The sequence below is a fragment of the Neodiprion pinetum genome, chromosome 3 (genome assembly GCF_021155775.2).
Source record: "Neodiprion pinetum isolate iyNeoPine1 chromosome 3, iyNeoPine1.2, whole genome shotgun sequence".
NCBI classification, from domain to species: domain Eukaryota; kingdom Metazoa; phylum Arthropoda; class Insecta; order Hymenoptera; family Diprionidae; genus Neodiprion; species Neodiprion pinetum.
In genome coordinates, this window is record NC_060234.1 from 35952738 (window position 1) to 35978262 (window position 25525).

General features: G+C 39.7%; 3 protein-coding genes across 9 annotated transcripts; 1 reads left to right on the plus strand and 2 right to left on the minus strand.

Moving 5' to 3' along the window:
- Window positions 1–903: 903 nt before the first annotated feature.
- On the minus strand, window positions 904–18130 carry LOC124215568 (uro-adherence factor A). 5 transcript variants are annotated; one of them, XM_046619109.2, is made up of 5 exons: window positions 17949–18130; window positions 16815–16905; window positions 4614–5412; window positions 3821–4446; window positions 904–1958 (listed from the first exon to the last, which is right to left on the minus strand). In XM_046619109.2, coding segments are annotated over exons 2-5 (1749 nt in total). In that variant the 5' UTR covers window positions 16817–16905; window positions 17949–18130; the 3' UTR covers window positions 904–1636. The 5 variants fall into 5 exon arrangements, with proteins under 5 accessions (XP_046475065.1, XP_046475064.1, XP_046475069.1 ...); XM_046619108.2 differs by having other exon boundaries at window positions 16815–17069; XM_046619113.2 differs by having other exon boundaries at window positions 16843–16905; window positions 17949–18129.
- On the plus strand, window positions 7471–16749 carry LOC124215566 (DNA ligase 1). Of its 3 annotated transcripts, none has more exons than XM_046619104.2 (7): window positions 7471–8146; window positions 12022–12307; window positions 12613–12900; window positions 13806–14372; window positions 14841–15135; window positions 15381–15678; window positions 15860–16749. In XM_046619104.2, the coding sequence occupies exons 1-7, from the start codon at window positions 7961–7963 to the stop codon at window positions 16019–16021; spliced, it is 2082 nt and encodes a 693-aa protein (XP_046475060.1). In that variant the 5' UTR covers window positions 7471–7960; the 3' UTR covers window positions 16022–16749. The 3 variants fall into 3 exon arrangements, with proteins under 3 accessions (XP_046475060.1, XP_046475062.1, XP_046475063.1); XM_046619106.2 differs by having other exon boundaries at window positions 7472–8146; window positions 14934–15135; XM_046619107.2 differs by lacking the exon at window positions 7471–8146 and adding an exon at window positions 10435–10883.
- A 424-nt stretch (window positions 18131–18554) lies between the features above and the next one.
- LOC124215565 (jmjC domain-containing histone demethylation protein 1) lies at window positions 18555–23989 on the minus strand. The gene is made up of 7 exons (XM_046619103.2): window positions 23741–23989; window positions 23365–23644; window positions 22142–22829; window positions 21727–22051; window positions 21297–21612; window positions 20902–21197; window positions 18555–20687 (listed from the first exon to the last, which is right to left on the minus strand). The coding sequence occupies exons 1-7, from the start codon at window positions 23789–23791 to the stop codon at window positions 19692–19694; spliced, it is 2952 nt and encodes a 983-aa protein (XP_046475059.1). The 5' UTR covers window positions 23792–23989; the 3' UTR covers window positions 18555–19691.
- Window positions 23990–25525: the final 1536 nt, after the last annotated feature.

The following is a 25525-nucleotide window of genomic DNA, read 5'->3' on the forward strand; positions in this document are numbered from 1 at the left end:
AGTATGAGAGCTTTACTTCGCGCGTTTGTACAACCGCGTGAAAAAATTCAAAATTAGGTGTCTACGTTTTTCAACTATAGATTTTCTTAAATTCTGCGAAATTTCTAACGCAACATCGATATTTCTTATAATCTTTCAGCATACAATGCTTTTTTCAGTTTCAGACATTCTATCTCTGATCTTTCCAGTGATTTTATTATAATACTTCAAAATATCATATAATAATAAATATTAAATATTGTAATATACAAAAATAAAAATAGGAAGTGTTAAAAAATTTCATTACGTAAGACAGAGTTGCACAGAAAAGAATAAAATCAATGCCTCAGAATCGTAGCGTCAAATTGCATGAAAATGATGTGATTCTCCGTAGCGCGAGCCCGGAATCACGTTGGAATATAAAAACCGAAAAACAGTGGAAGGGTGAAAAACGGAGAGAGAAAAAGGAAAGATAAATAGACACGTCGGGATCCCCCGGCTGCAGTTTTGCAGAGCTTTTCATATGCCGCGGCATAGTTTGGCTCCGATATAGTGATAGTAATAAGGTGAAATTGGTGGGTGTGCATTCGCAGCACGCCCAGTTGTCAGACGGGCGCTACTACTGCGTCTCGGCCCGAGGCTGAGTGCCGTACCCACTCGGTATTATTATTCCGCCTGTTACTATCATCATTATTATCTCTCCCGAGAAGTGCTGTCGGTGGCGCCATCTCTCCGCTGTTGAGCTAACCACGTGGGAAATTAAAGTTACCGCGATTAGCTCGGGCGTGCGTTTGTTTTTTTATTCCCGCGAGTCAGGAGCGTGCGAATATTTGGGATTTGAAAGGCAGCTTCGTTCATCCCACGAGTGTGAAAATTTGTGGGATTTGATGCGCCATTTTTTGGAATATAGAATTTTGAATAAGGTTGGTGCAAACGCAGAGATTTAATGCTGCAATATTAGCGTGGCTTACAATTCGTAATACATAATTTGACATTAATTAAATAGGGTGGCTAGGAATTATAATGAAATATGATTTAAAGATCGTATAAATTTGTAGGCGAAGAACGTCCCGCCCCTTCGCGAAAATTGATTCTGAATTTGACGATTTGTTTCTCTTTTCTATTATCTGGCAGGAATTAGAATGCCCTCTGAAAAGATGCATGCTATTCGAATGATAAAACAAAATACATATGATTTTAATTTATCCACCCTAACGGAATATAATAATACGTATTATACGATGAGAGAATATGTGGAAGAAAATAAGCCTCGTAAGATGTAAATATAAGATTAAAACAACGTTATAACTTAATGCTAAAGGTAAGTAAGGCCTCTAGGGTTTCACTAACGGTCAAATTAGCACCATAGAATTAGGGGGAGATGATAATATGAAAATAATTTCTTCAGTCTGATACGCGAAGCTTTGACATAGTATCAAATATACCACGAGGGTTAAATACAAATGTACGAATATCATACAAATTATTATAAAGACTACAAGTGTCTCCGAATTTAAGTCTTTTCAAATTTATAACCTCCGAACGAATCGAGTGTAATGCAATATCCTAACCAATCTGTAGTACGTACATACATTCTACATCTACTACTAAGCGGTAAATATCTACGAATTCTACGAGGCTTAACATCGGTCCCTTTTTAGCCTAGGAAAATCAGGCTTGCGGAACCCTTGTCCTTGTTTCGAGTACACGAACTTTTCGACTCGTCATTCGACCACTGGACGGGAGGTAAATCCACTGCGTTATCCATAGCTTCGGCTCTTATGTTCAATTCTTCCTGAAGATACGACTGCTGCTGTTTCACTGGAGACTCAGCTATTCGCTCCTTGTCGTTCAAGGACATCATCTCCCATTCTTCCTCCAATTCTTGCAGTAATTTCTCTCTCGCGGCCCGTTCATCCTCGCTCAAGATCGCGTTGTCCTCTCGGACTCGTGCTTCCCACAAAGACTTGGCCTCCTCACTGTGTGATGACGAATTTCATGTGTAGAGATCATGTATACACGAAATATGGAAAAAAAACGTCGTGGATCAAGACTGGATGAGAATTAACGAACTACTGAATTCTCTATCTGTCGATTTTTCTTCTTGAAGTGCGACGATAACAATACAGGAAGAAGCACAAGAAAAACTCGGATACAACTATGAAGATGGAAATCGTATGAAAAAAGAAGAGTTTTGAGAGTGAAATATAGGTAACATAAGAAAACTTGGAGACCTCTAACTTGGAAAATTCATGGGGTTCGCACTTAATACCTAATTATCTCTTTGCAAATCGTTACGCAAAGGATGGGGATAGATCCGAGTGGAAAAGTCAAGGTGATTTACGTGTATGTATAAAATCGAAAAGCGAGGTGGAGAAATTCACGCTTCATAGCACATGTACGCTAGCGCAAGAAGAACGCAAAGCGTGACGTAAAATGTGTCTGGATAAAGGGGAAAAAAAAATACAAATTTCGTACGCAACAGCCTATAAGCATTCAACACAACGGGATTCCCGCAGTATTTCGTAGAGTAAGTAGAACAAAAATGTAAATTTGATACAAGTGTAAAGCAGGTCACAATTGGCAAGTGACAAATCGTGTTGAGAAATACGGTTTTGGCTTTTGGCCTGCAGTGCAAATCTTTAGAACGTTATAGAACTCGGAAAATATGTGATTCATCGCTATAAATTGCCACATTGCCGTGACGTTTATAGCTATAATAGATATATCGCGTTATACACATAATTGTTATTTTCTCACGGCAAATATACATATAATTGAAAATCATTTCTGCATGTATAAGTATGTACGCCCCTATCTTCTTCGTTCGTCACTTTGGCCGGTCGGCGATCAGCCAGGAATTTGTATCGCGTAAGACGTTACGATCGATACTAAAAAGAGTTCTTATTAAGTCACAAGTACGTAATCAGCAGCAATAAATAATGAGGACCAAGGCCACTCGTAAAAAAAGAGCTTAAGACTTAATTCCGATTATTTTTTTTTTTTTTTTTTACAGTGTTATGGAAAGAGGTAACGATAGCGATAAATATCGGGAAATACCAAGTGCGCCGTTTGCGTTCACTTACATTAAGGGGGTAAATACGTCCACCGCTGCTAGAAATTTATATTTGTATGGTTGTATTTTATGGAGTATATTGTGAATTATAACACAAGATATTGATTAGACATTATATTTTAATTATTCAAAAGTAAGAGAAAAAAAATGTTCAAGAAAATTATTTGTGACAAATTACATGTGTATTGAAATTCTTTAGGTCCCTGTTGCGCTTCATGGTTGACATGATTCCGTCGTTCTAGGTCGATGGATTTGAAAAATTCAAAAAGATTCCTGCACAGTAATGTCTTCGTTACAGTCTATCGAGCCGGATACATTAATTTCACAAAAATTAGCATTTTATGACATTTTGAAGGTTAAAGGAACCGTTTTCATCTAAAATTTCATTCTCCTCTGGTTCATAAAAAATGTATTCAATTAGACATCATAAAAATGGTTCAACAGGCTATAACGAAAACATTACTGTAGAAGAATCATTTTTAATTTTTCAAATCCATCGACTTTTACCGACGGAATCACGTCAACCGTGAAGCGCAACAGAGGCCTAAAAAATTTCAATACACACGTCATTTATTATAAATGATTTCCTTGGCCGATTTTTTTCTTACTTTTGTATGATCAAGAAATAATGTGTAATAAACATTTTACGTTATATTTCACAACACACTCCATAAAATACAATCATACAAATATTAATTTTCGCCAGCGCCGGAGCTATGTACTCCCTTAAACACTGGTGAGAACTGCGAAAGAAAATTGACTAACCTGTAAATTAGGTGGTCATTCCCACTCGTCTCGCGTTTGTCCATCAGCTTCATTCGATCGGCCAACTTCGTCATCTCTGAGTGTCTGTTCTTATTTGTAACTAAATTTTTGAAATTAAAAATTTCGACTTCCCTCTGAAGTTCAAGTCGGTTTCGCATGTCCCTAAGACGAAGTGCTTCGGCCCAATTTTGCTTCTTGCAAACCTGAACCTCCCTGTTCGCCAAATCCTGTATCTCCTCCAGCAATTGACTGTGAGTGAGAAAGCAGACCGGTCGTTTAGCGGGATCGTCGTATTTCCAGGAGAAATTTATGTTGTCGGTAGATGAATTTTTCCTGTTAGTGAAGCCCTCGGAACCCAGACTCGAAGCCTGAGACCGATTACCGCTCTCGTATATCTGCTCGAGTTCCTGATCAGCAGTTGCGTAGCGTTGATCGAACTCGGATTCCTCCGGATCCTCTGCTTCTCGTTCTCCTTCAGCTTCTTTGGAGGTCTCCGAGACACGTTTCGCCGGGCTGGCCTGCCTCATGTTTGTATTTGCCAGGCTCCTACCCGAGTTGTTCGAAGGGTTGCCGTAATGTCTCCTTTCCGAAATCGCCGCATGTCCCGCGTATCCCATCACGCTTTCCTGTAAGATGACAAGACATTGAAATGAAGTAGCGTCGTTTTACTTTTACCAGATATTTGAAATAACGATTTAGAACGATCAGGATTATAGATTTGATAAGACCGACTGCGACAGCGTATACTGAGCAAAAAACGGGGTTAAAATGATTTCCGATTCGTTCATCTTACCTGATCTTCCTGCATCTGACGTACGGACGAAGCAACAGAATTATAATCAGCCTCTTCCCTGTGCTGACGCTGGTTTGACCCTTCGTCAACGCTGTCAGTAGCGGTTTCGTAGTGTCGCCTTTCCCCGGTGTGCTTAACAGTCGACGTCGTGAAAGAGTTGCCGAAGCTGTCGATGTTGCTACCGTACATCATGTGCCCTTGGATGTGACGCTTCTCACCGTGATGACGATTCTCCGGATTTTCCTTGCGGCTCTGACAGTCGGAGGAGTAATTCCTCAGATTGGTTTGCTCCATACTTAGGTTGGAATTTCTGCAAGCATCAATGTGGTGTTCACCCTGATAATGACGAGAAGAAGCACCGCCAGTCTTGCATTCGCACGGACCGTTGCACGATTGAAAACAACCGTAATTGTGCGGATAATAAAGTGCTTTCTCCGTTTTTTTCATGTCGAGCTGCTTCCTCAAGTTCTCGACGGAGGCTCTGTCAGGTCCGTCTCTTACAGAAGGCATACCGGCGGCCGCCCGCTCTGCAAATTCTCCCCTGTAACCGGCGTCCTCATCCTTCAGCATTTTTCTCAGATTGTTCTGTCGCCGACGAAGTCTGTCGGCCTTGGATTTACCGTCAATGAATTTATTATCACGGTAAAAACCCCCAGAGCTCCAAGAGTTGAAGTGCTCTGCTAACCTTGACTCCCGTTCAAAATATCTTGCCGCCTGACAGTGATAATCGAATCTTCGGCAAGCTTCGTTACGTTTTTGCACCGCTCGCTGATAATCTCTTTCGCGAAGACCACCGACCCTAATGAAGATAAGCAATTTGAGAAACAGGAAAATTCTTTTTAGAACAACGATTCAAAGAAGATTGGATCATCGAGTTAGTCCGAGAAATATGACGTCTGATGATGGTTAGCTTTTCGTTAATTTTTGCGTTTTGCGTGTGTAATTGTATTTCAAACTGTGCAGGAGCTTTGATAAATAAGTTACTCATTTTCCCCGTACTTCCGAAAATATTTTCACTGTAGCTTTTGCACAGGTTTTCGTTCTAGAGACGGACGACAGCGGCTTATAGAATCGTGTGCGAATCAAATTTTAAAGCTTGTGCAGTTAGATTCTCCGTGCGAGCTGGTCGGTACCCTAAAATAGAATGTTTCATCGATTATTTGCATTCCTCCGACGATTCTTTTACTGCGAAATTTCGTTCTTAAAACTCGGATAAACTCCTCGTAATTTCCGCGAGGTGGAATTGAATGAAAGCGTCACAACGGCTTCTTTGGCTATAAAAGTACGAAAGTACCAGAAGGTATGTGAATGAAAGGCGAGTGAAAGTGTCGTTTACGTTGAATTGCGTTAGCTTTACCTGATTTTCAGATCAGGCTGTGAAACTTTACAGTTAGATTTTGTGCTTGTTATTTTATAATGAATTCATTCTCGCATTCAGTTACTCATTCTTGATCAAAAGTTTGAAAATTATCTATACACACAAAATTTCTGCATTTTGCATTTCTCTCCTCATTAGTAAAGGTTTTTCTCTCTCCCTTTCTCTAGTTCTGATTAATCCCATTAGTTTGCGTGATAATCCATGTTCTTGTAGTCAGTTCTCACTTACATTTTCGTATTTCTCTTATTTTACTTTACCTGGTATCTCTAATTTTAATTTCATTCATCTCATCCCTAGTCTTAATTTAAACTTTGTGCTCCCCACTGTAATCTACTTTTTTCTCCTGTCTTTCTTTATTTTACCTATTTTGTTTTATTTTTCTGTCCATCTACTTGCTTTTTCCGTTTATATTTTGTCGTATCCTGTATTATTTTTCTGTCGCTACTTGTCTAACATCGCCATGGATGTAACAAACCTCTATCTATCTATCTATCTATCTCGCTTTCATTCTTTAATGCTAATCAATCCTTTTACCAGTTGTTTACGTGCATACGAAGAACATCCAACGACTTCAATCAATATTTCGAATACGGTGAAACCTCTCAATAGAGCCGCTCACGGGCTGTGAGGGGAATACAATTCTCGGTTCCCCGACTCTGACTACAAGCGCTCGTTTTCGAGAATTAGTTCTCGACCTTCTCAATAGTACCGCACGAAAATGTGTAACCTTCGTACCTTTACGTTCCATTTACGTACATACTAATGAATCACTGAAGTACGTATGCACGTATTTCACTAACGGCATTGTTGAGAGAGACTGCGAAAAACGCCGGAGTACCTAAATGGTAGTTACGCGGAGAATTTTCAAAATTACGACTACTTTTCTCAAATAAAAAAGTTAAATAACTTTGCTCTTATGTGTAGCTCGGCTCATGCAAAAATCTGCAAATACGATAAATAATGACGGGAATGAGACGACAAATGTCAATGCATGCAATCAATTACGTGCAACAGAAATCGAAATAAATATCAACATTCGAGGACGATATTACTTTCCCATTTTTGGCAAACGCAAAATAAGGTACGTCCACTCGGGTTTGAGACACTTCCGCCGCCCTTATCATCCGTCACTAACGTTGAATGAGATGGAGAAAAATTTTAAGAATGAACAAGCGGGGTACACGCTTCGGGAAAAATTCCGCGAAACATTGAAAATTGCATTGTAAACAGTTACAGAGGGGGCGGCAAGGCGGGATGTGGGTGTGAAGGGAAGACGATACGCATAGCTTCGCGAGCGTAAGGCGTAAGCACGAAGTTGCAGAGACGATACGGCCTAGAAGACCATCTATTTTTGACCTCGCGTCCCGTGTGACGTCACGTGCCAAAAATACCCGAAAACGGGGGGAAGCAGCCAGGGGGGCCATCGCGCGAGTTACAGGTCTCGATGTCTCGACTGGATTCGAAAAAGTGGCGTAAATCCAGTTATTTCGAGGATTCGTTGCCAGCGCGTGGACCTAGAGTAGTCTCGCGACGGCGGCTGTTGGGCGTAACATTAACGTCCGTAAGCGTTAATTGGAATATAATATATATATATATATACAGCGCGAATTCGAAACTCGGTAGAATATTTTCTTTCTTCTTGTTCTCGTTTTCGTTGTTTATTTGATGTTTATTTTTCTCGTGAAAACCGCGAATTAAGCGCCGAGAGAATTGGTGCAGCTGGATAAGCCCCTCGGCGTAAAATAGGCCGCGTATTAACGGCCGCAGGGAAGTAACGCGGAAGAAGAAGAGCTTGCGAGAGTGTCGAAGACGAAGAGGAGAGTGAAGAAGTTTCTCCACGTCGTTAGCCTCATCGCTCAACGAATTTTTTCCCGCACGTCTACGAAGCGCGAGTCACGCGTTTCCACGGAGGATATTTTGTTTTCTTTAAAAATATACGAAACCGCGGTGCGACATCAATTTTGACAATATGCCAGGAGCCGGGGGGCAGCAGCAGCCGCAGCAGCAACCCCAGAGGACGACTTTTCGCCCACCCTGGGTCAAAGAGGGTCCCAACCCTCTGCCGATGCCCGCCGCACCCTGGACTCTAAATTCCAGGAGGGAATCCAGGCCCAAAACCGACGAGCCACCGGCCTTCACTCAAGTCACGCTCAAGGTGAGTTTTGAAATTCTTTTTTCACTCGCAACCCTTGTCGGATTTCGAAAAATATTTTATATTCGCGCACCGCGTCTAGAGAATCTATGGAAGAAAAAAAAAAAGAATCGTTGCAACGGATACACTGGAGTGCGAGAAAAGTTTGAGGAAATTGTAGGGAAGCCGTGTGTGGAATGGGAGAAAAGTATGTTGAGGCCGCGAGTCGAGGATCATGCCATGTCGAAGATCACCCTGAAATAGAATACGTGGCGCGCTTCAGCAGGTGGGTTACATTATTTACGTACGGACCACGCCGATCGATCAGCAACGAAACTTTGAGGCAACTGATCTTTGACCAAACTCGCCGAGAGCAAACAATTTCGCGATTTAAGTCAGTAACACGTTACTGTAACGATGCATGTTCCGGAAAAAATCTTTGAAATCTGAAGTCTGAAATTACGTAAATCATACCGAATCAAATGTACCTACATTTTTTTAAAAGCCAACTCCTTGGATGTCATTCTAAAATTGCAAAATAATGAAATTCTTCCTGATGTTTCGTGACGTTAACGTCGCTTGCTTCAACCTTGTGAAAAAATAACACCAAGTGTACCGAGCATTTTTTTCTTTTTTGCAATTTATTTGATATTTAAGACGAATAGCGATCACGTCTGCAATTACTCGACATATCGTAGCATTGTAAAACTTTCCCCCGGTTTGTACAATTTCTTTTCTAAATCACTCCCACGTTTCATTCTGAATAATCGGCGAAACGTATTTCCGGATTTTTTGAAACGTAACGAGAGTTGGAAGATTAATTTGAAACTATTTGGAAATGGAGCAGCAAGAAGACAAAAAAAAAAAACGAAAAACATTGGGGAAAAAATTACTATTTTGAAATTTTGCAGTGACTTTGAAGTAGCCAAGTTTTAAAAATCTAAATTACCGCTTTGCCGTATTATAATTTACAGCAATTCAGAGATTCGTAAATTTTAAAGATTCGTAAAAAACGTGTTGTCCGAAACGTGAATCGTTACAATAACGTTACTAATTTCAGCCTCGTGAAAAAAATTTACAAGAACCGCAGCGTATAATAAAATTTTCGTACAACGATTTCGTAGAGTTATCGTTTTCTTTCAAGTTCTCGTAAACTTTGCGATAGCGATATCATCGATCCTGCAGTAACGTTTCTCAGATTCAGCTGCCGCGTCGTGCAAAAACTACAAATGCTACCGACAAAGAAGTACAAAATTAACCGCGAATCCAAAATTGCGAAAAACTGCGCGCCAGAGTTGAGAAGTTTATATTTATTTATTATACCTACCCGTTATTTCGCAGTATTTCCTGTATTGTAAATCCACGCTGTCATGCAAAGACCGTTTCCTGCGGTACTTTCTACGTGGTTTTAGCAATACACCGTAACTATTGCTCCTACAGTTTCCGGTGAATGAACAAATATTTACTGGATATGGATTTGTTGCAAAAAAGGAACAAAAAAAAAAAAATTATCAAACTATGCCTTCGGTGCAAAACCATTTGCGAGATAAAATGTTAAAAATATTACATCCACGTTTTTCGGTATTGTAATCTTGGTCTCTAACGATGAAACTAGATCGTAGCTTTGCGAACGGATGAAACGAAGACGGATATCAATTCGTGAAAAAAGCTGCAACATATCACGTTATTCTTGGACCATGGATAACTTTTTTCTAATAAATTAAACACACACACGTAGGTATGTAAAAACGGCATGTGCAGGATAGTTTCGATTTCTCGCTGCGTTCGCAATACTGCACGCATCGGGTCACGATTATATTTAAAGCTACAGGTTTATTTCAAATCCTCGTTGCTGGTTGCGGCCAGCTGTGTCTTCCGTCAACCTATACCTAAATTACGCCGAAATAAATTCCCGCATTCGCGCTCGTTCGTACGTGTATCGGATATATCTATGTGACGTAAAATTTATCCATCCGTCCGCGACATGCGTATACCATACCCTATAGAATGAAACTGCCGACGGATCACGGGGCGCGGGTCTATTGATAGGAATTATACGCGTAGACGACGACGAAGCGACGATATTCGAGGATGTGCATTTGACGTCCTCTCAACCGGCCAATAAAAAACCCTCCTAGCGGAGAGACGAATAACAACAATAATATTGGGAAAGCCGTGTTTATTTAAAGACGGGCGGATCGACCGTGTTTGTCTCTCTTTCTATCGGTCGAGGACTCGAACGAGCGGAGCCCCCCCAATGACGTAAGTTTAATTTGTACGCCCGTTAGTGAGCGCGTGAAACTCCCCACGAGGCGACGGAGTGAAAAAGTGCTCCAGGTGTCCGATGAGAAAAGAGACAAACGCAAATTGACGCGATTTTTTTCTCTCTGTTTTTTATTTCCTTTTTTTAACACCCAAATCTCTCGAATGATAAATTTTCCCCAACCCCCTCCCCTCAAAGTATATTTCATATAATTGGCGACGCATTGAGAAAACAATATAGCATTTTTTTTTTATTTTTGCGATTCATCAACGCCGAAAAATCACCGAAACATTCACTCCGACATAAATTGTTCCTCAGTGCGACAATTATAACTTGTATATTTCAAAAATAATTTGAACATCAATAAATCAATCGGAGTGAATTTTCCGCGTATATAATATACATATATCTATACATCTATACCGACAACATCTGCGTTCGATGGATTTCTGGGCAGCAATAACTGCGGACGATGAAGACGGCGTTGATTATTGGCACGTATGTAACCGTAAAATCTCGAGGTAATAAAATAGACGTACATATGTAAAAGAAAGAAGAGGATTTACTCGCGGATTTATGTACGCGGCTCGTGAAAGGAGAGGAAAAAAAAAAATGGCGCTTGGCCACCGCTCGTTTCGTCAATGTCGAATTTTTCCACACTGAAGGTCGTACGTATAATACTGCAGAAATTTGAAAGCCTCAAGATTCTCTGTGAATCCATGCGAACCCTTCAACCTGAACGCAGTCGAGCATCGGAAAACTGCAGTTGCTTTGTAAGATCATTCTATGTATGAAAAGCCAATACAAGATCTATCAGAATTTGCACGGTGAACGCGAATTGTGGCGTGCGAGTTGTAGAAACGCGTTGTGTTGTATTACGGGTTTCGAATTAGATGAGTAATTATGAAAAACGACGAGGTTGACGTTAGTAACGTTATCTTAACGAAACGTTGAGAAAAATAATCACTATTTTATTATTTTTACAATGATTTTGGGGGAACTAGGATTGCAAAATCTTAGTATATTTCGGTTTATTACAGTTTACTGAATTTCAAACAGTTCCAAAATTGCGAAATAACGGTTTTTCCTCAGCACGAATCGTTAGGCTAACGTTGCTAACTAAAACATGATGAAAAACTAACAACAACACGCAATGCACATGCAAAACTTTCGTAACTGCGGATAAACCGCAGACTATAAATTACAAGCACGTCTATTACCAAGTCGACGAAGACTTGTACTTGTTCACTGACGTTCGATATATTTCTTTATCGAAAGAAAAAAAAAACTAATCCGCGTAAATCGCCAGTGATTTGTATAATGCGTACAATGTGTCTGTATTATAACGCATACATTGACAATGAGGACACGGTAGTGCGGTGGATGCTAAAAACAACGCTATAAATTTAACCGCTGGTTTCACCGGGTCGTTAATCTTTCGTCTCTCGAAGATACCTAGCGACGCGTAGCGCAGCAGCTTCCCTGCCTAAAAAATTTGTCGTTCCGTATTTGCGGCCACGAGCCAGGTTTCAATTTTTATCCCAATTGGGAAAAATTCGTTAGAAATTCATCAATCCCGCTGTGATTGTACCGAGATCGAAAATTGACGAGAAAATTTCGTTCCGCTGTTTTTCAGAGCGTTCCAAAGCCGGTCGAAGCTCCGATCAATTCGACACCCGCAGCCGCCGAAGCGCCGACACGAAAACAGAGCAAGATCACAATCATCCCGTCGCAGCCGAATACTCGAGAAGCCGCGAGTAAACCGGAAACGGTGAGCAAACCGGAATCCGCGAAAACAAAACCCCGGGAAAATGGAAGACACGAAGCTCACTCCAGACCCCAACTCGAGCGGCAAATTCGCGTCGAAAAATCAAGATCTCGCGCCGATGTCGTTCCGCTTTCGAAGAGCGAAAGCACAACAGGTGAGGATTTGTATACTTTTGACCAGTTTTTAGTCGAAAAGTCTCCTTTGTCGATTGTTGTTGGGGTTTATTTATTTGTTTAATTATTTTTTTTTTTTTTTTTACTTCAACTTTTGTCTATCGACATGTCGTCGAAATCGACGACGACAATTGATTTTAGCACTTTCCAAAATTGTTGTCAACAGTTTTGAAAAGCAACGAAACTCAGATTTTTTCACACTTCCAAGTTTCGGGTTAAAGAAACTCGTCGATAAGGGAAACCGAACCGTTCCGATTTTCAGTTTGAAAAATGTTTAAACCCTCAGGAGCACCCACACTATCAAAAAGTTCATCGAGGGCGGCCATACCGCCTCCACCGCCTCCTAGGCCACCACCTCCACCGCCGGCTAGAACGATCTTGAAGGAATTGCCACCCCTCAGCGAAAAACAGCAAAAAGTGATAGAGGCTTTGAAATCGAGGCCAAGAAAGCGACCGGATTGGGCATGTATGATGAAGGAAGTAGAGAGTGGAAAAAAATTAAAGAAGGTTAAATGCAACGACAGAAGTGCCCCGATACTCGAAAGAGTCAACAAAGTTGTCGAGGACCCTGCCGGTGAGTTTTACAGATCAATGCGCCCAACTAGTCGCGATTTTGTAATCGACCACATTTTCGTTCTCCCCACTTTTTTGTTTTTTAATGTTTCCCGAAAGAAGAACTATACCGACAGTTAATATCGCATCGGTCGATTGAATTGAGAAATAAAAAAAAAAAAAAAACAATAAGATAGAAAAAATTCGGTGATTTGTCTTACGATAAAGATAATTATGATGGCCTGTGAAGCCGATTGAAATTTTTTCAAAATTTCTAATGCGTTGATTAAAAAAAAAAACGAAAACGAAAAAAAAAAAAAAATTATTGACAGATTTCGTCGGGTTACTTTTAATGATGTAATTAATTAAGAGAAAATAAATATTCCGCCTCATCACCCACGACAAAGGCGTACCGAGTGTTCGTTATAAAAACCGCATCGTGATTCTACTTTTTGGAAGTCTTCGGTCGGCCGTAATGTTCGTTACCGTCTAATTGATGCGAGGCAAATGCAGGAAAAACGTCAGTACAGTAGGCTGTAATTTTTGCCTGAAAACAAAATCTCTCGACGGTTTTTAACCATCAATGAAACGCACGTGTTATTTCAAACGACTAGTGGAACGTGACAAGCGGATTATTATGATTTTCTTCTCCTCTTCGCCCGAACGATTTGTAAAGATCTTCAGAGAAACCGGCGTTAGATGGATCGGGCAATGTCACAGTAACGAGTTCTAAATTTCTCGCAGTATTTGTATTATTTTTTTTCCAACTGTGCTCGTTTTCTCTTGAAAAAAGAAAAAAAAAAAATACGAAGTTACTGAAACGATTACTACAGGTGAATCGAATGGATTTATTGTAAAAGAGAAAATTTTTCTGTTTTTCCCTTTGCTTTTTCTTTTTCTTTTTTTTTCCCCCGGGATCCATTTCAGGCAATGCCCATTTTGTGTTCGAATCAGAGAAATCGAACATGCACAACAAGCTGCTGCAACAGATCCAATCGGGGGTGAAGTTAAAAAGCGTAAAAACCAACGACAGGTCAAAACCGATGCTGCAGGGCCTGAGAAAGTTCCGTAGGCAGATGACGATCGAGGAACAGATACAAAAGGCCGAAGTAGCACCCGTGGACGAGGTCGTTCCCGACGAGATGGACGACATAGACGCGGTCCGCGACGACCTTCAAAGTACGAAACAGATGCTGGCTATCGAGCTGCGAAACAAAGAGGCGGTCGAGAGGGAGAACAAGAGATTGCAGGCGAGGATTTTGAATCTGGAGGTCGAGCTCGAGCGCGAGAAGTCTCAGAAGACGGTTCAAGAGTACAAGAAACAGGACGAGAAGTTGGCAGAGGCCCTGAAGCAAGAGGTTGATCAGGCGAGAAAAGAGGCTGAACGTATGGAGAAGAACTTTGCTGCGGTTGCAGAGGAGAAGGATAAGATGAAGAACGAACTCGAGGAGATGAAGAGGATGTACGCGGCGTTGGAGAGACGCATGAAGGCCGGTAAGTTGATCGAGCCGACTATTGCCGTGAGTATGAAGTTGGCAACGTTACTCTAACGACGCGTGTTGAGGAAAAATCGTCACTTCGCACCTTTGGGAATTTTGAAAATTTAATAAACCATGATCGATAAAATATATTCGCCAAGCCAACGACTTGAAAATTGCTCTCAAACTTGCTCAATAATGATTTTCTTCACTGATGTTTCGTTACGTTGACGTTACTAACTTCAGCCTGGTGACTTGATGCGGTCGGACATTGATTCGTAATTTACACACCGTACTCGAAATTACTTGTAAAGTATCAATTGCAGCACTCTTATTCACCGGAAAATTCCACTGCGGTACAGGGGGAATTTGACGCACCATACTTTCACAACGCAGTACAGTCGGACCCATTTTACTGTTATGACAAAATTTATTAATTGTACTGTTCCCTCCCCCTTTTTTTCCTAAACGCGACCGCGTGTAGCCATAAACTCTAATCTGCCAGAGCCATGGTCAGATGTCGATTCAGAGTTTGAAGTAGATGAAAGCGCGGACACGTCCTCGTCAAATTTTTCAGGCATGGCATTAGCTGGGTGTCCCAGTGCCAAGGATGTCGCGAAGATCGCCTCCCAAAAGAGCGTCGATCAGCCGGAGTATGAGAGCGAAGAAGAGGAGGAGGAAAGCAGCGAGGAGGATGAAGACGCTGATCCTAGTGTCGCAGCCGAGAAGCGGGTTCAAAGGGAGCTCAAACTCCTGACTACCAAGATAAAAACCTTCAAGTATGTTCCATGAAATATTTCTTACTACTTTGTCTAACTCAAGTGACAATCAAGAGAAATCATTAGTATAAAATGAACTTGAAGTTAGGTTTAAAATTCGATTGGAAAGTTTTCTTTATAATAAATACAGTGATAATTTACCTGGAACTGTATTCTCCCGTGAGAACCTGAAGCTTGATTCAAGGCCATTGCTGCGCATGAATAATAAGATATTTAATTGAACAATTGGTAAACTTTTTGCACAGGGATAAAGCAGCAAATGCCAAAAAGGAGAGGCATGCATTGCGGGAACAAATAAAACAACAGCAAAAGTTGTTGAAGGAAGAAAATAAGAAATTCAAGCGACTCCAAAAAGAGGTGGATAAAATGGCTAAGCTTATGCACGAGGAGGAGGACGACGAAGAACCGGAGGAAGAGGAAGAGGAAGAAGAAGAGAGTGAAGAGTCTGACGAGGAATCTGAATCTGAAGAGTCGGAGGACGAGGAAGAGTCTGAAAGCGAGGATGATAATGCTCCGGTTGAAAAACGCAAAAACAGTTTACAGGTCAATTATCATTATCATAACTATCATTGTTTAGCGTATCCAAACAGTGACATCAAAACTAATAAGTCAGTTTGAAAGCAGATCTGAAAATGAAATTTTTTAAAGTTGACAATTATTTAAATTTGCATTTAATACTCCGCGACGCTCTAATTTTTACTATTATATTTCACTATATCTCCAGGCACAAGTCAAAAGGCATGAAGGGCGTTTGGCTACGCTCAAGAAAGGAAATTATCTACTCAAGGCGACGGTTGACCGGTTAAAAGACGATTTAGCGAGGCAACGTGAAGAAAGCATTACTCTGCAGGAAGATTTAGACTCCGTATTAGCCGAATTAGGCTGATGCATCAATGGTACATCGATACAATGTTAATCCATATACATTATGGTGTTTCAGAAAAATACAATTTGCTATTTTCCACCGTGGCATCCCCTAAAAGGTTTTGTTAAACCTAAACAAACTTTATACAACGTGCCATGGTGGATAATCACGAATAATTTTTATCTGAAACACCCTAATATACATACAATACATACATACATACACAATATAAATATACATTATACACTGTACACGAATGATACTAAAAAACATAATAATCGTTTTAAGCATACGAATAACAGTAGTCATTGATAATGGTACCATGATGAATTACGTATATTTAAAAAAAAAAAACATATACCAAATATCAGCTATCCCTGCACAGTCGCACCTGTGTTTTTCTATTAAATTTTTTCGATCACTTTAAGGCTATTTTCACGATGTTAAGAGAGATTCAAATACATTAAAATTTGATCAAGAGATTTGTTGTTGGGTGAATGGAATTTTAGATCATTTGCAGTGCGTACCATAATGGGAAAATGTATGGGTGCGTAGGCTGCAGGATTGCCGTGCGACCATGTACGGCACAGCCGAGTCACGAATCAGAAAAATCGATTCAACGTCGTACACGTAATTGTAAAACTAGCTAATAATTAACGTATTTATACATTGACAAGCTACTGTATTTTGTTTTTGCAATTTGAATTGTAAGATATTTTTTTTAATAAAGAAAAGATATTGGCTGTTGATTAGATCTCGTTACGTATTTCAGGCTGTACCACCGAGCCGGTTAGTAACAGGCATTTTCACTCACATTTTCTCCAATTCCCGTTACTCCTCACCTTTATAATCACTCTTCAATTCCCAGTTGAGATGCCCAAAAGAATACTGCGTACCTTGAAACACTGCAACACAAATTATCGATCGCCTTTAACAAAAGCAAAAACTGACAACCGCGTGTTAAGGTTACGACGTTGAGACAAGCCGATTTACGATGCAGTGGCCATTTGAAGTTTCCGAACTGTAACGTACTACGTGACAATTCCCTAGCAACTGTCCTCTGGATACCCTAGAATCCAAGGTAACATAGGGAATTTTGAATTTATCGTACGGGTGCAAACACGCGGAAATATTTGAAGATTGATAAGATTTTTGAATTGATTGAATAACTTTTAGTGATAACAGGGTACGTAAGCGTATAATGAGAATTGCGAAATGCCTGGTTTTAGACAGATGTTCAATCATGTCTGAATACGATATTTCTTTTGACCCTAACGAACTTTTTACGGGGTGCCATGGTGAAAAATCAAAAATTATTTTTTTCTGAAACACCCTGATATACTATACATAATAAATACACACTATACGCTGTATAGGAATGATGCTAAAAATCATAATAATAATTATAAGCGTACGAATAACAGTAGTCATTGTGAACGTACTAAGATAAATTACATGTATAAAAAAAAGAAAACTCAATTACACACATCACGGACTTAACACACATACATCCCTGCACAGTCGCACCTGTTTTTCCTAGTACATATTTTCGATCACTTTAAGGTTATTTTTCACGAGGTTAAGAGCGATTCAAATACATTAAAAGTCGAAGAAGAGATTTGTTGTTGGGTGAATGGAATTTTAAATCATTTGCAGTGCGTACTGTAATGGGAAAATGTATGGGTGCGTAGGCTGCAGGATTGCCGTGCGACCATGTACGGCACAGCCGAGTCACGAATCAGAAAAATCGATTCTACGTCGTACACGTAATTGTAAAACTAGCTAATAATTAACGTATTTACACATTGACAAGCTACTGTATTCTGTTTTTGCATTTAAATTGTAAGATATTTTTTTAATGAGGAAAACATATTGGCTGTTGATTATACATCTCTACGCATTTCATGCTGCATCTACGAGACAGTTAGTAACAGGCATTTTCACTCACATTTTCTCCAAATCGCGTTACTCTTCAACTTTATAATCCCTCTTCAAGTTCCAGTTGAGACGCTTAGAAGAATACTGCGTACCTTGAAAGTTTGAAACACTGCGACACAAATTATCGATCGCCTTCAACCAAAGCAAAAACTGTGTGTTATGGTTACCTACGAGCTACGACGTAGAGACAAGCCGGTATACAATGCACTGAACATTTGAAAATTTCGATACTGCAACGTACTACGTGACAATTCCCTAGCATCAGTCATTTAGATACCCTAGTATCCGAAGTAAGGTAGGGAATTTTGATTGATTCGATAACTTTCAGTAACAATGGAGCTGAATGGAGTACATACGCCAACATACACCAGTAACTTAGCGGAATCTCGATTGTTTAGCTTCCACGGAAAAATTTAAAATGCAATATTTATGTCCAATGAAAATCACAATTGTGATCTATGAATTTACAGTAAAGGAAAAAACCAATTAATAACGTAATCAATTATGATGGCTTACAATACTTTGAATACTGTACAGAGTACTGAAGTTTGACCTCTTAGATTACTTTTTTAAATCTAAATTGAACATTCATGTAGTTTTTGAAATAAAAATTATATTTGAAAACCGAGATATTGCTATGTTTTTTTATAAGTTACAGGAGTTATACAGTAAGATGTATTAGTTTTCATTAAAATAATATTTTCTTAATTAAATAATAAGTAGTCTTTTCAACGTAACGAGTACACCTTGGACAAAGAAGTACGTCTTTTATGTATATAATTTATAGTATTAGCTTTATATAGATAAACTTCATATACGGTAATTTAGAAAAACCGAATTTGGCTCACAGCCACAGAGTTTTGACTGAAAAGTTTATCTAAAGACGCGACAAAAAATAAAATGAACCAGAGAATAAATGGTTTCATCAGTGGCTGAATACTGGATCTCGACAGTAAAAGTTTGTTAGTACATTTGAATACTTTAAATTAATAACAGACAGAAAAAAGGAGGTCCAAGAATGATTCATATCAGCATAAACGTTCTTGGCGTAATACGTTTCATGTTTCTATTATAAACAATAAATACAACGTAACTATATGTATATCACGGTTCGATACCTTAATATGTAAGTTTGAACATAAATTTTACGTTCGTTAATTACAGTCTACTGATCACACTTTGTATAAATAAGTATTTGCGTATCGATTTACGGTCATATCCCGCAGTAGTTACTTAATATTTTTCACTTTTAAATCTTCATATCATTGAAATAGATTGCACGCAATAGAGGCTTTTATGGACCAAGTGTAATACCTCTCATATCAAATAACTAGCCAGCTTTTTCATAACCATACGTAGCATCAACGCAATCAAGGCTCATTGGAACGTTCAACTTTCACAAATTTTTGCAGACTGGTAAATAATAATTTCCAGAAAACAAAGATATCAAGTTACTTTTTCACTGATTCAACTAAATAAAAGTACAATTAATACTTTTAATATCTCACAGCAATAAAATGGCCAAATAATACTGCGATTAAGATGCTTGGATGATTACAAAAAAGCTTATCAAGAGCAAACTTGTTGTTATTGTTAGATTGAAAAAAAAATATATAAGAATTTCGCATAAAATTTTTAGTACGGATAATTTCGGATACACAAATCATGTGTGACAGTTCCTTTTGCTTTTCTTCAATAGAATTTCAGAAGCGTAAAATATGTTGAATATTTATGTTACGAATTACAGACACGATTACTTAATTACTTTTTCTTCAACTAGCTTAACATCAGTCACATGTAAATTGTGTACACTTTTTGCAGCAAACTTTATGACAGCTTGCGTAGAAACGTGTGTGGTGTGTCGTAGGTCTAACCGTTTAAGCGCTTTACACCTCCCAAGGTGATCAAGACTGGCTTCTGTTAGTAGTCTACAGTTTGATAAATTTAGAGAAACTAAATTGGACAGGGTTTGTGCTGGAGTAGTAGTCAGCTGGGCAACTCCGGCGTCTGAAACTCGTCCACAAGACGATAGATCCAGAATTTCAATATACGGTAAATGTTGCACGATATATCTAAGAGCTATGTCAGTTATATCGCAACCAGCCAATGAAAGACTTTTCAAGTGCTTTAAACGTGACGTTTTGTCTATTAAACCAGGTCTTGAGTCAGCCGGAGGACTTAAGACTTCTCTCAAACTAGAATCATTTAAGCCTGAGACGTGACCTAGGTCAAGACTAACTAACGGAGGGCACGTACAAGTCTTAAGGGCGCATATGCCCGACCAAGTACAACCTTGTAGTGATAAAACTCTAAGCTGAGGCAATCTGTCTAGGAGCCAAGCCAACTGCCTCTTAGTGACGTTCGTCCAATTTAAGTTCAAGTTTTCTGGCTGCCTTCGAGCAATGCCTGTTAAGTGGGCTGCGGTCAAGTGAGCATGAGATACGTCCATTCTTTTTCGTAAACTAGGATCTACACTGTACCTGGCCCATGTACGACAGACTAAAGCACAATTTGCTAAATCTTTCAAGCTTAGAAACCTAAATATAGCCAGCATTACTGTTTTGTCGTAAGCTAAAGTGTGCCCGTTGAAATCTGGTCCAGGTTTGGATGGTGGGGGCAGTTGCGACGGCCTTACCACAACGTGAGGCCGTTTTAACGACTTACTAGTTGATCCAGTCAACTGCATAGCTAACTGAGTGCGCAACGCTGTGCGTTGCTCACCTTCAGCCGGTTCCCGATCATTCCAGGCCTGTAATAATGAATCGGGTATTGGTTTTCAGATGTCAAGTAATGTCTAAAAACATTTTCATATTTTTGCCCATTTCCTTTAGTTATTTATTCACAGAAATGCACAGGACAAATACCTGCCTGGCGAGTATTCTGTTTTACACGCGATTTCAATCACAATCAGAGATTTATACGACATAAAAAATAATACACCTAATCGATGAGTGATAACTTACCTCGTTTGGGTCTGGCCGAGATCGTTTGCTTGGGGTAGTTGCTCGCTCAGAGTCAGTCGTAGGTGCCGATGAGGCTCCACTTGAAACAGAGATCTTGCGAGCACGCGCCTTGAAATGCCGAGGTCTGTAGTCCAAGTGTCGACCGCTTTCACAACACTGTGGACATTCCCAACTGTTTGGAAGATCTTCGCTAGCTGTGCCTCCTTGACCAGAGTCTGTCAGACAGTCCGGATGCACAATATCATAGCAAACTGTACACTCCATTAACGTTGATGGCGTCGACGGCGTCGGTTTTCCTGCAATTTTGAATAGTGAGATATTCGTTGGTCGAGACTTCGCTTGACAATCAAAGCTTTAATGATTTTGTTCTTAAATTTTATGGTTTTCCTACATACCCATAAGTGGCGCTGGTTGCTGTTTCCATCCATCTAGCTGACAGACCTTACAAGCAGCTGTAACAGGGAGCATTGGTCTTAAACACTGCCTCATAAGACATGTTTGCTTAGCCCTTCCTGTACCACCAAACTTAACCATGTCTTGGCAGTAAGCGCACTCCCCACAATCGGACCTAGTACATGCTTCACATTTTTTACATCTAGTACGCCTCCTCCGAGGAACACCTGGCTTGATCTCCTTTAGGCCATCAGACTTGTCGTGGGATTGCTGCCGTTGCAACTTTGTATAACTTTTTTTGGTTGTTCGTAGACGTTCCTGTTGAGTATGAAGACTTACATTGTGAACAAATTCCAGAAAAATGGATTAGTCTATAATTGCGAGTAGTTCTAAAGTGCTTTAAAGAAACTAATGTGGTTAACAAAGACTCACTCTGTCCGCGATTGTCATAGCTGGAGGGGGTGGCAGCACTGGGTATCCTGTCACAGCTGCATCAGGATTATCATGTCTGTGTTGTTCAACAAGGCACCTAACGTCGTGAATAAGTGCTACTGGATCCCGAATTAGTTCAGGAACGTTTTTCTTTGTAGATGGAAGAGAGTGCAGGTACATTACAATTGCTTTTAATCCATGCAATTCGAATGGAGTCAAGTGTATATGTTCATGTAGTTTTGTAACCGGGGATTGTTGATTTGCATCCTGAATATCTAGGTGGCTTCTGTTCAATAGCATGTGAACATATCGTTCCAACACATACCTGTAACAAAATTGAGAATTCATAAGTTATCATATAGCTTCTGACAATGATGAATGAAATGACAAAGAAAAAGGTTTCGTTTGAACCTACCAGAGCATCTCTGTGAAGAACGGGTACCGAAACTTCTGTGGAACTTTCGTATGTTCTTCGACTTGAGCAACTTTCAATTGTTTATCGATGCCGAAGCTGTGTAAAAAGTTACCCCCAAAAACGAGAGAATCTTGAGGTGTGTAAACTGCGTGAATCCATCCTGTTGGAATGAATAAGGTCATTCCTGCGGTCAAACTGATTCTTCCACATCTGTCTACCATATCGCCAAAAAATACATCAGATTGTTTCCCACTCAGTACCCACTGCTCATAAGAGGCTAAGTTCTTCTCTGTTGGAGGTATAAGCCAGAATATTTTACCACCTCGCAGTATGTGGTACCATACGCTGGTACCTCCAAAGTCGACGTGGAAATCTGTGTAGCAGCCTTTCACTGACATTAGACAATACTTCTGTACTTTTGGGTACATCATATCTTCTAACAGGTTTGTTGCCTCGACCTGAGCCTCTTTCAAATGTCTCGGCCAAACAACGTCCACCCAGTCCACTTGACGAACTACTGTAGGAGATTGCACGTAATTTTCTAGCCTTGTATGACTAAATTCCAGCGATATTACATTCAGCAAGCGATCTTTGTTCGGCTCCTCATAGTACCTCTGCCACTCCTTCATAGTCATGTCTTCATTTTTTTGAGTATTTACGTCCATTACATCCAAGATTCTCTTGGAACCTAAAATTGGAGTGGTGGTTAGTGCAAGGTTTAAGAAAGTTCATTTGTTACATGCAATGAAAAATTGGAATTTTGAAAAAAGCTGTTCAGGGAATTGCAAAATAATAATTGTACCAAGTAAATGTAAGACTTTATGATACTGTAAGAACTGACTGTGAAACTTGGCAATTTAAATTGCTACTCAAGTAACTACATTGATAATAATCTAATAGACATTTTTGGCCGGCTGAAAAGACAATTTATAAGAATAATGTGACAGAGGTTCAATGCCTTAAAACTGGATTTATTTCAACGATATTTGAATGTAAAAGATGTGTTGTCCATCCTGAGTGTGAAGTAATTGTAATTGACGAAATTATTCAACTGCGTCACGAAAATTCCATAATTGTAAAAATATCTCAAGCTATCCGAATCATCTCAAAATACTTATTTTTAAACTGTACACATCATCATAGTAGATCAACGCCATCTTTCAGGTAATTATTGAAATATAGTTCCTAACAGCCTCTCGGAGACATTTGTTGATGTTACGTACCTACGCAGGTTCTGACATCGTTTATGGAGAAATTTGGACTTGGCACACGCAAGCCTAGTCCGGATTTTTCTTTGAATAATAATGGTATCCCAAGACCATGCTTTTGCAGGTAGCTCAGGGTTAATTCAGATCCCGTCATCTCACGAAATAATCCATTAAAATTACTCAAGTCATATCGCTCGCAGTCAATCTTTTCATCAAGCTGAAAGGTTCTCCGTCCCTCGATATCTTCATCTCCCAGTGTCCAATCATCCGTGTATAACTTTTTGGTCCTCTCGCGCTGTGATTAGGGAGAAATTGTATTATCCGAACATATGTCCCAGTCGGTAATGAATTATAACCACTGCTTATTTTTAAATGATAATTTTTTGTTTACCAATTGACGCCTTCTCGGCACGGAAGTAGATTCATCGGCCATTGTCGACATGCTGCTGGAAACGTATCACTAAAATTCACCGGCTACTCAGCGCCCCACTCACATGCTTGATCCTAATCAGTCTTTGGATAAATCTTGACAGATTACTCGTACAATTCTCACATGTCACGAGCGATAGAGCGTTTACTAATTCGACCATTTATTTGATTACACTATCGCGACATAAGGAGGGTGCCATTTTTGAGAACAAGTTAGCCAATCGAGTGAAAGAAATTTCCCTAGGAAAACCGAGGTTAGCGCAGTGGGCAAGCATTATAACATTCAATCGAATTCCAGTGTATCGATCAGTGCAATATATTGTCTCATTCTTCACACAAGTAATTGATTTCTGAAAGCAATGTCTACAATAGTTGTGAAACGGTGCTGTAATCCTTTCCAAAGGGTTGGCCATAATTGGGTGCGAAATTTGGTAAAGCCAGTGACACCAGCATTACGGAAAAAGTTTCCGGACCTAGGAGAATATGTGTGCATGGATTGTCGAATAAAATTGTACAAATGCAACACAATTACTCCATCTGATAAAAACGAGGTAATTGATATGAATCATAATTATGCGAGTGGTGACGATCTTGATTCACCTTCACCAATTAGTGAACAGAGCAGTGTGAAAATGTTTCTTGAGAATGATATCGGGCAAGAATTGTTGTGTGATATGAAAGAATTGTTTATCAACGCGAATTGTGTCGCGGACAAAATTAAATATCTCACAATGACTCTTCGTAGTTGGTCCATCAGAGAATTGGAGTTACAATTTGATTATTCATATAGAATGGCTCGTAAAGCTAAAATATTGCAAAGTGAGCGTGGATTTGGATCCTCCCCAGATCCAAGACCATCTCGCACTCTTTGCGATGATGTTGTCTCTCATGTAGTAGAATTTCACTGTTCTGATGAGATAAGTCGGATCCAGCCTGGTCAGAAAGATTTTGTCACTCTTCGCGATGTGGATAGTTCAAAACATCAAGTCCAAAAACGATTTGTTTTGTGTGATCTGACGGAAGCTTACACCGCGCTCAAGCAACAGCATCCGAATGATAAAATTGGTTTTACAAAATTCGCGGAACTCCGCCCAAAGCAGTGTATTTTAGCTGGACCAACAGGAACACATACAGTTTGTGTTCGCAAAATACACCAGAATGTGAAACTTATGTTGGTGGCGATTAGCTCAATTTGTCAGATATTCAAAAGAATGTACCACGATTTGATAAAACAGATATCGTGTGACTCTCCAAATCCTTTGTGCTATCGTGGTGATTGTAGTAGTTGTCCAAGTTTTGATATGGTTACACATGAAATGGAAAGTTTATTCGACGATAATTTCGTAGAAAGTATCAGCTACAAACGGTGGACTCATACGGATCGATCTGTTTTAGAAACGATCACGCAAGAAACGGAAAGGTTCCTCGAGACGCTAAAGGAACAGACGATAGCCCTCAAGAAACATGATTTCATCGCTAAACAGCAAAGTGCATATTTGAAAGACAGAAAAAGTCGTCTACAACCAGGGGAGTTCTTAGTTTTGGGTGACTTTGCTGAAAACTATGCATTTGTTGTTCAAGATGAAATTCAAAGCTTCCATTGGAATAACAATCAAGCTACCATCCATCCTTTTGTTGTGTATTATGTTGAAAATGAGGACTTAAAGCATAAGAGCTTCGTTATTATTTCAGAAAATCTACAACATAATACAGTCGCGGTCCATCTGTTTCAGAAGAAACTAATCAG

Coding starts and splice junctions, on each gene's coding strand:
- LOC124215566 (XM_046619104.2), top strand. CDS start 7,961: ATGCCAGGAGCCGGGGGGCAGCAGCAGCCGCAGCAGCAACCCCAGAGG. Junction 8,147..12,021: donor TCACTCAAGTCACGCTCAAG/GTGAGTTTTGAA, acceptor GCTGTTTTTCAG/AGCGTTCCAAAGCCGGTCGA. Junction 15,136..15,380: donor ACCAAGATAAAAACCTTCAA/GTATGTTCCATG, acceptor CTTTTTGCACAG/GGATAAAGCAGCAAATGCCA.
- LOC124215568 (XM_046619110.2), bottom strand. Junction 4,447..4,613: donor GTCAGATGCAGGAAGATCAG/GTAAGATGAACG, acceptor GTCATCTTACAG/GAAAGCGTGATGGGATACGC. Junction 1,959..3,820: donor AATGACCACCTAATTTACAG/GTTAGTCAATTT, acceptor GTCATCACACAG/TGAGGAGGCCAAGTCTTTGT.
- LOC124215565 (XM_046619103.2), bottom strand. CDS start 23,791: ATGTCGACAATGGCCGATGAATCTACTTCCGTGCCGAGAAGGCGTCAA. Junction 22,830..23,364: donor CGATGTCAGAACCTGCGTAG/GTACGTAACATC, acceptor CTCCAATTTTAG/GTTCCAAGAGAATCTTGGAT. Junction 22,052..22,141: donor TTCTTCACAGAGATGCTCTG/GTAGGTTCAAAC, acceptor ATTTTGTTACAG/GTATGTGTTGGAACGATATG.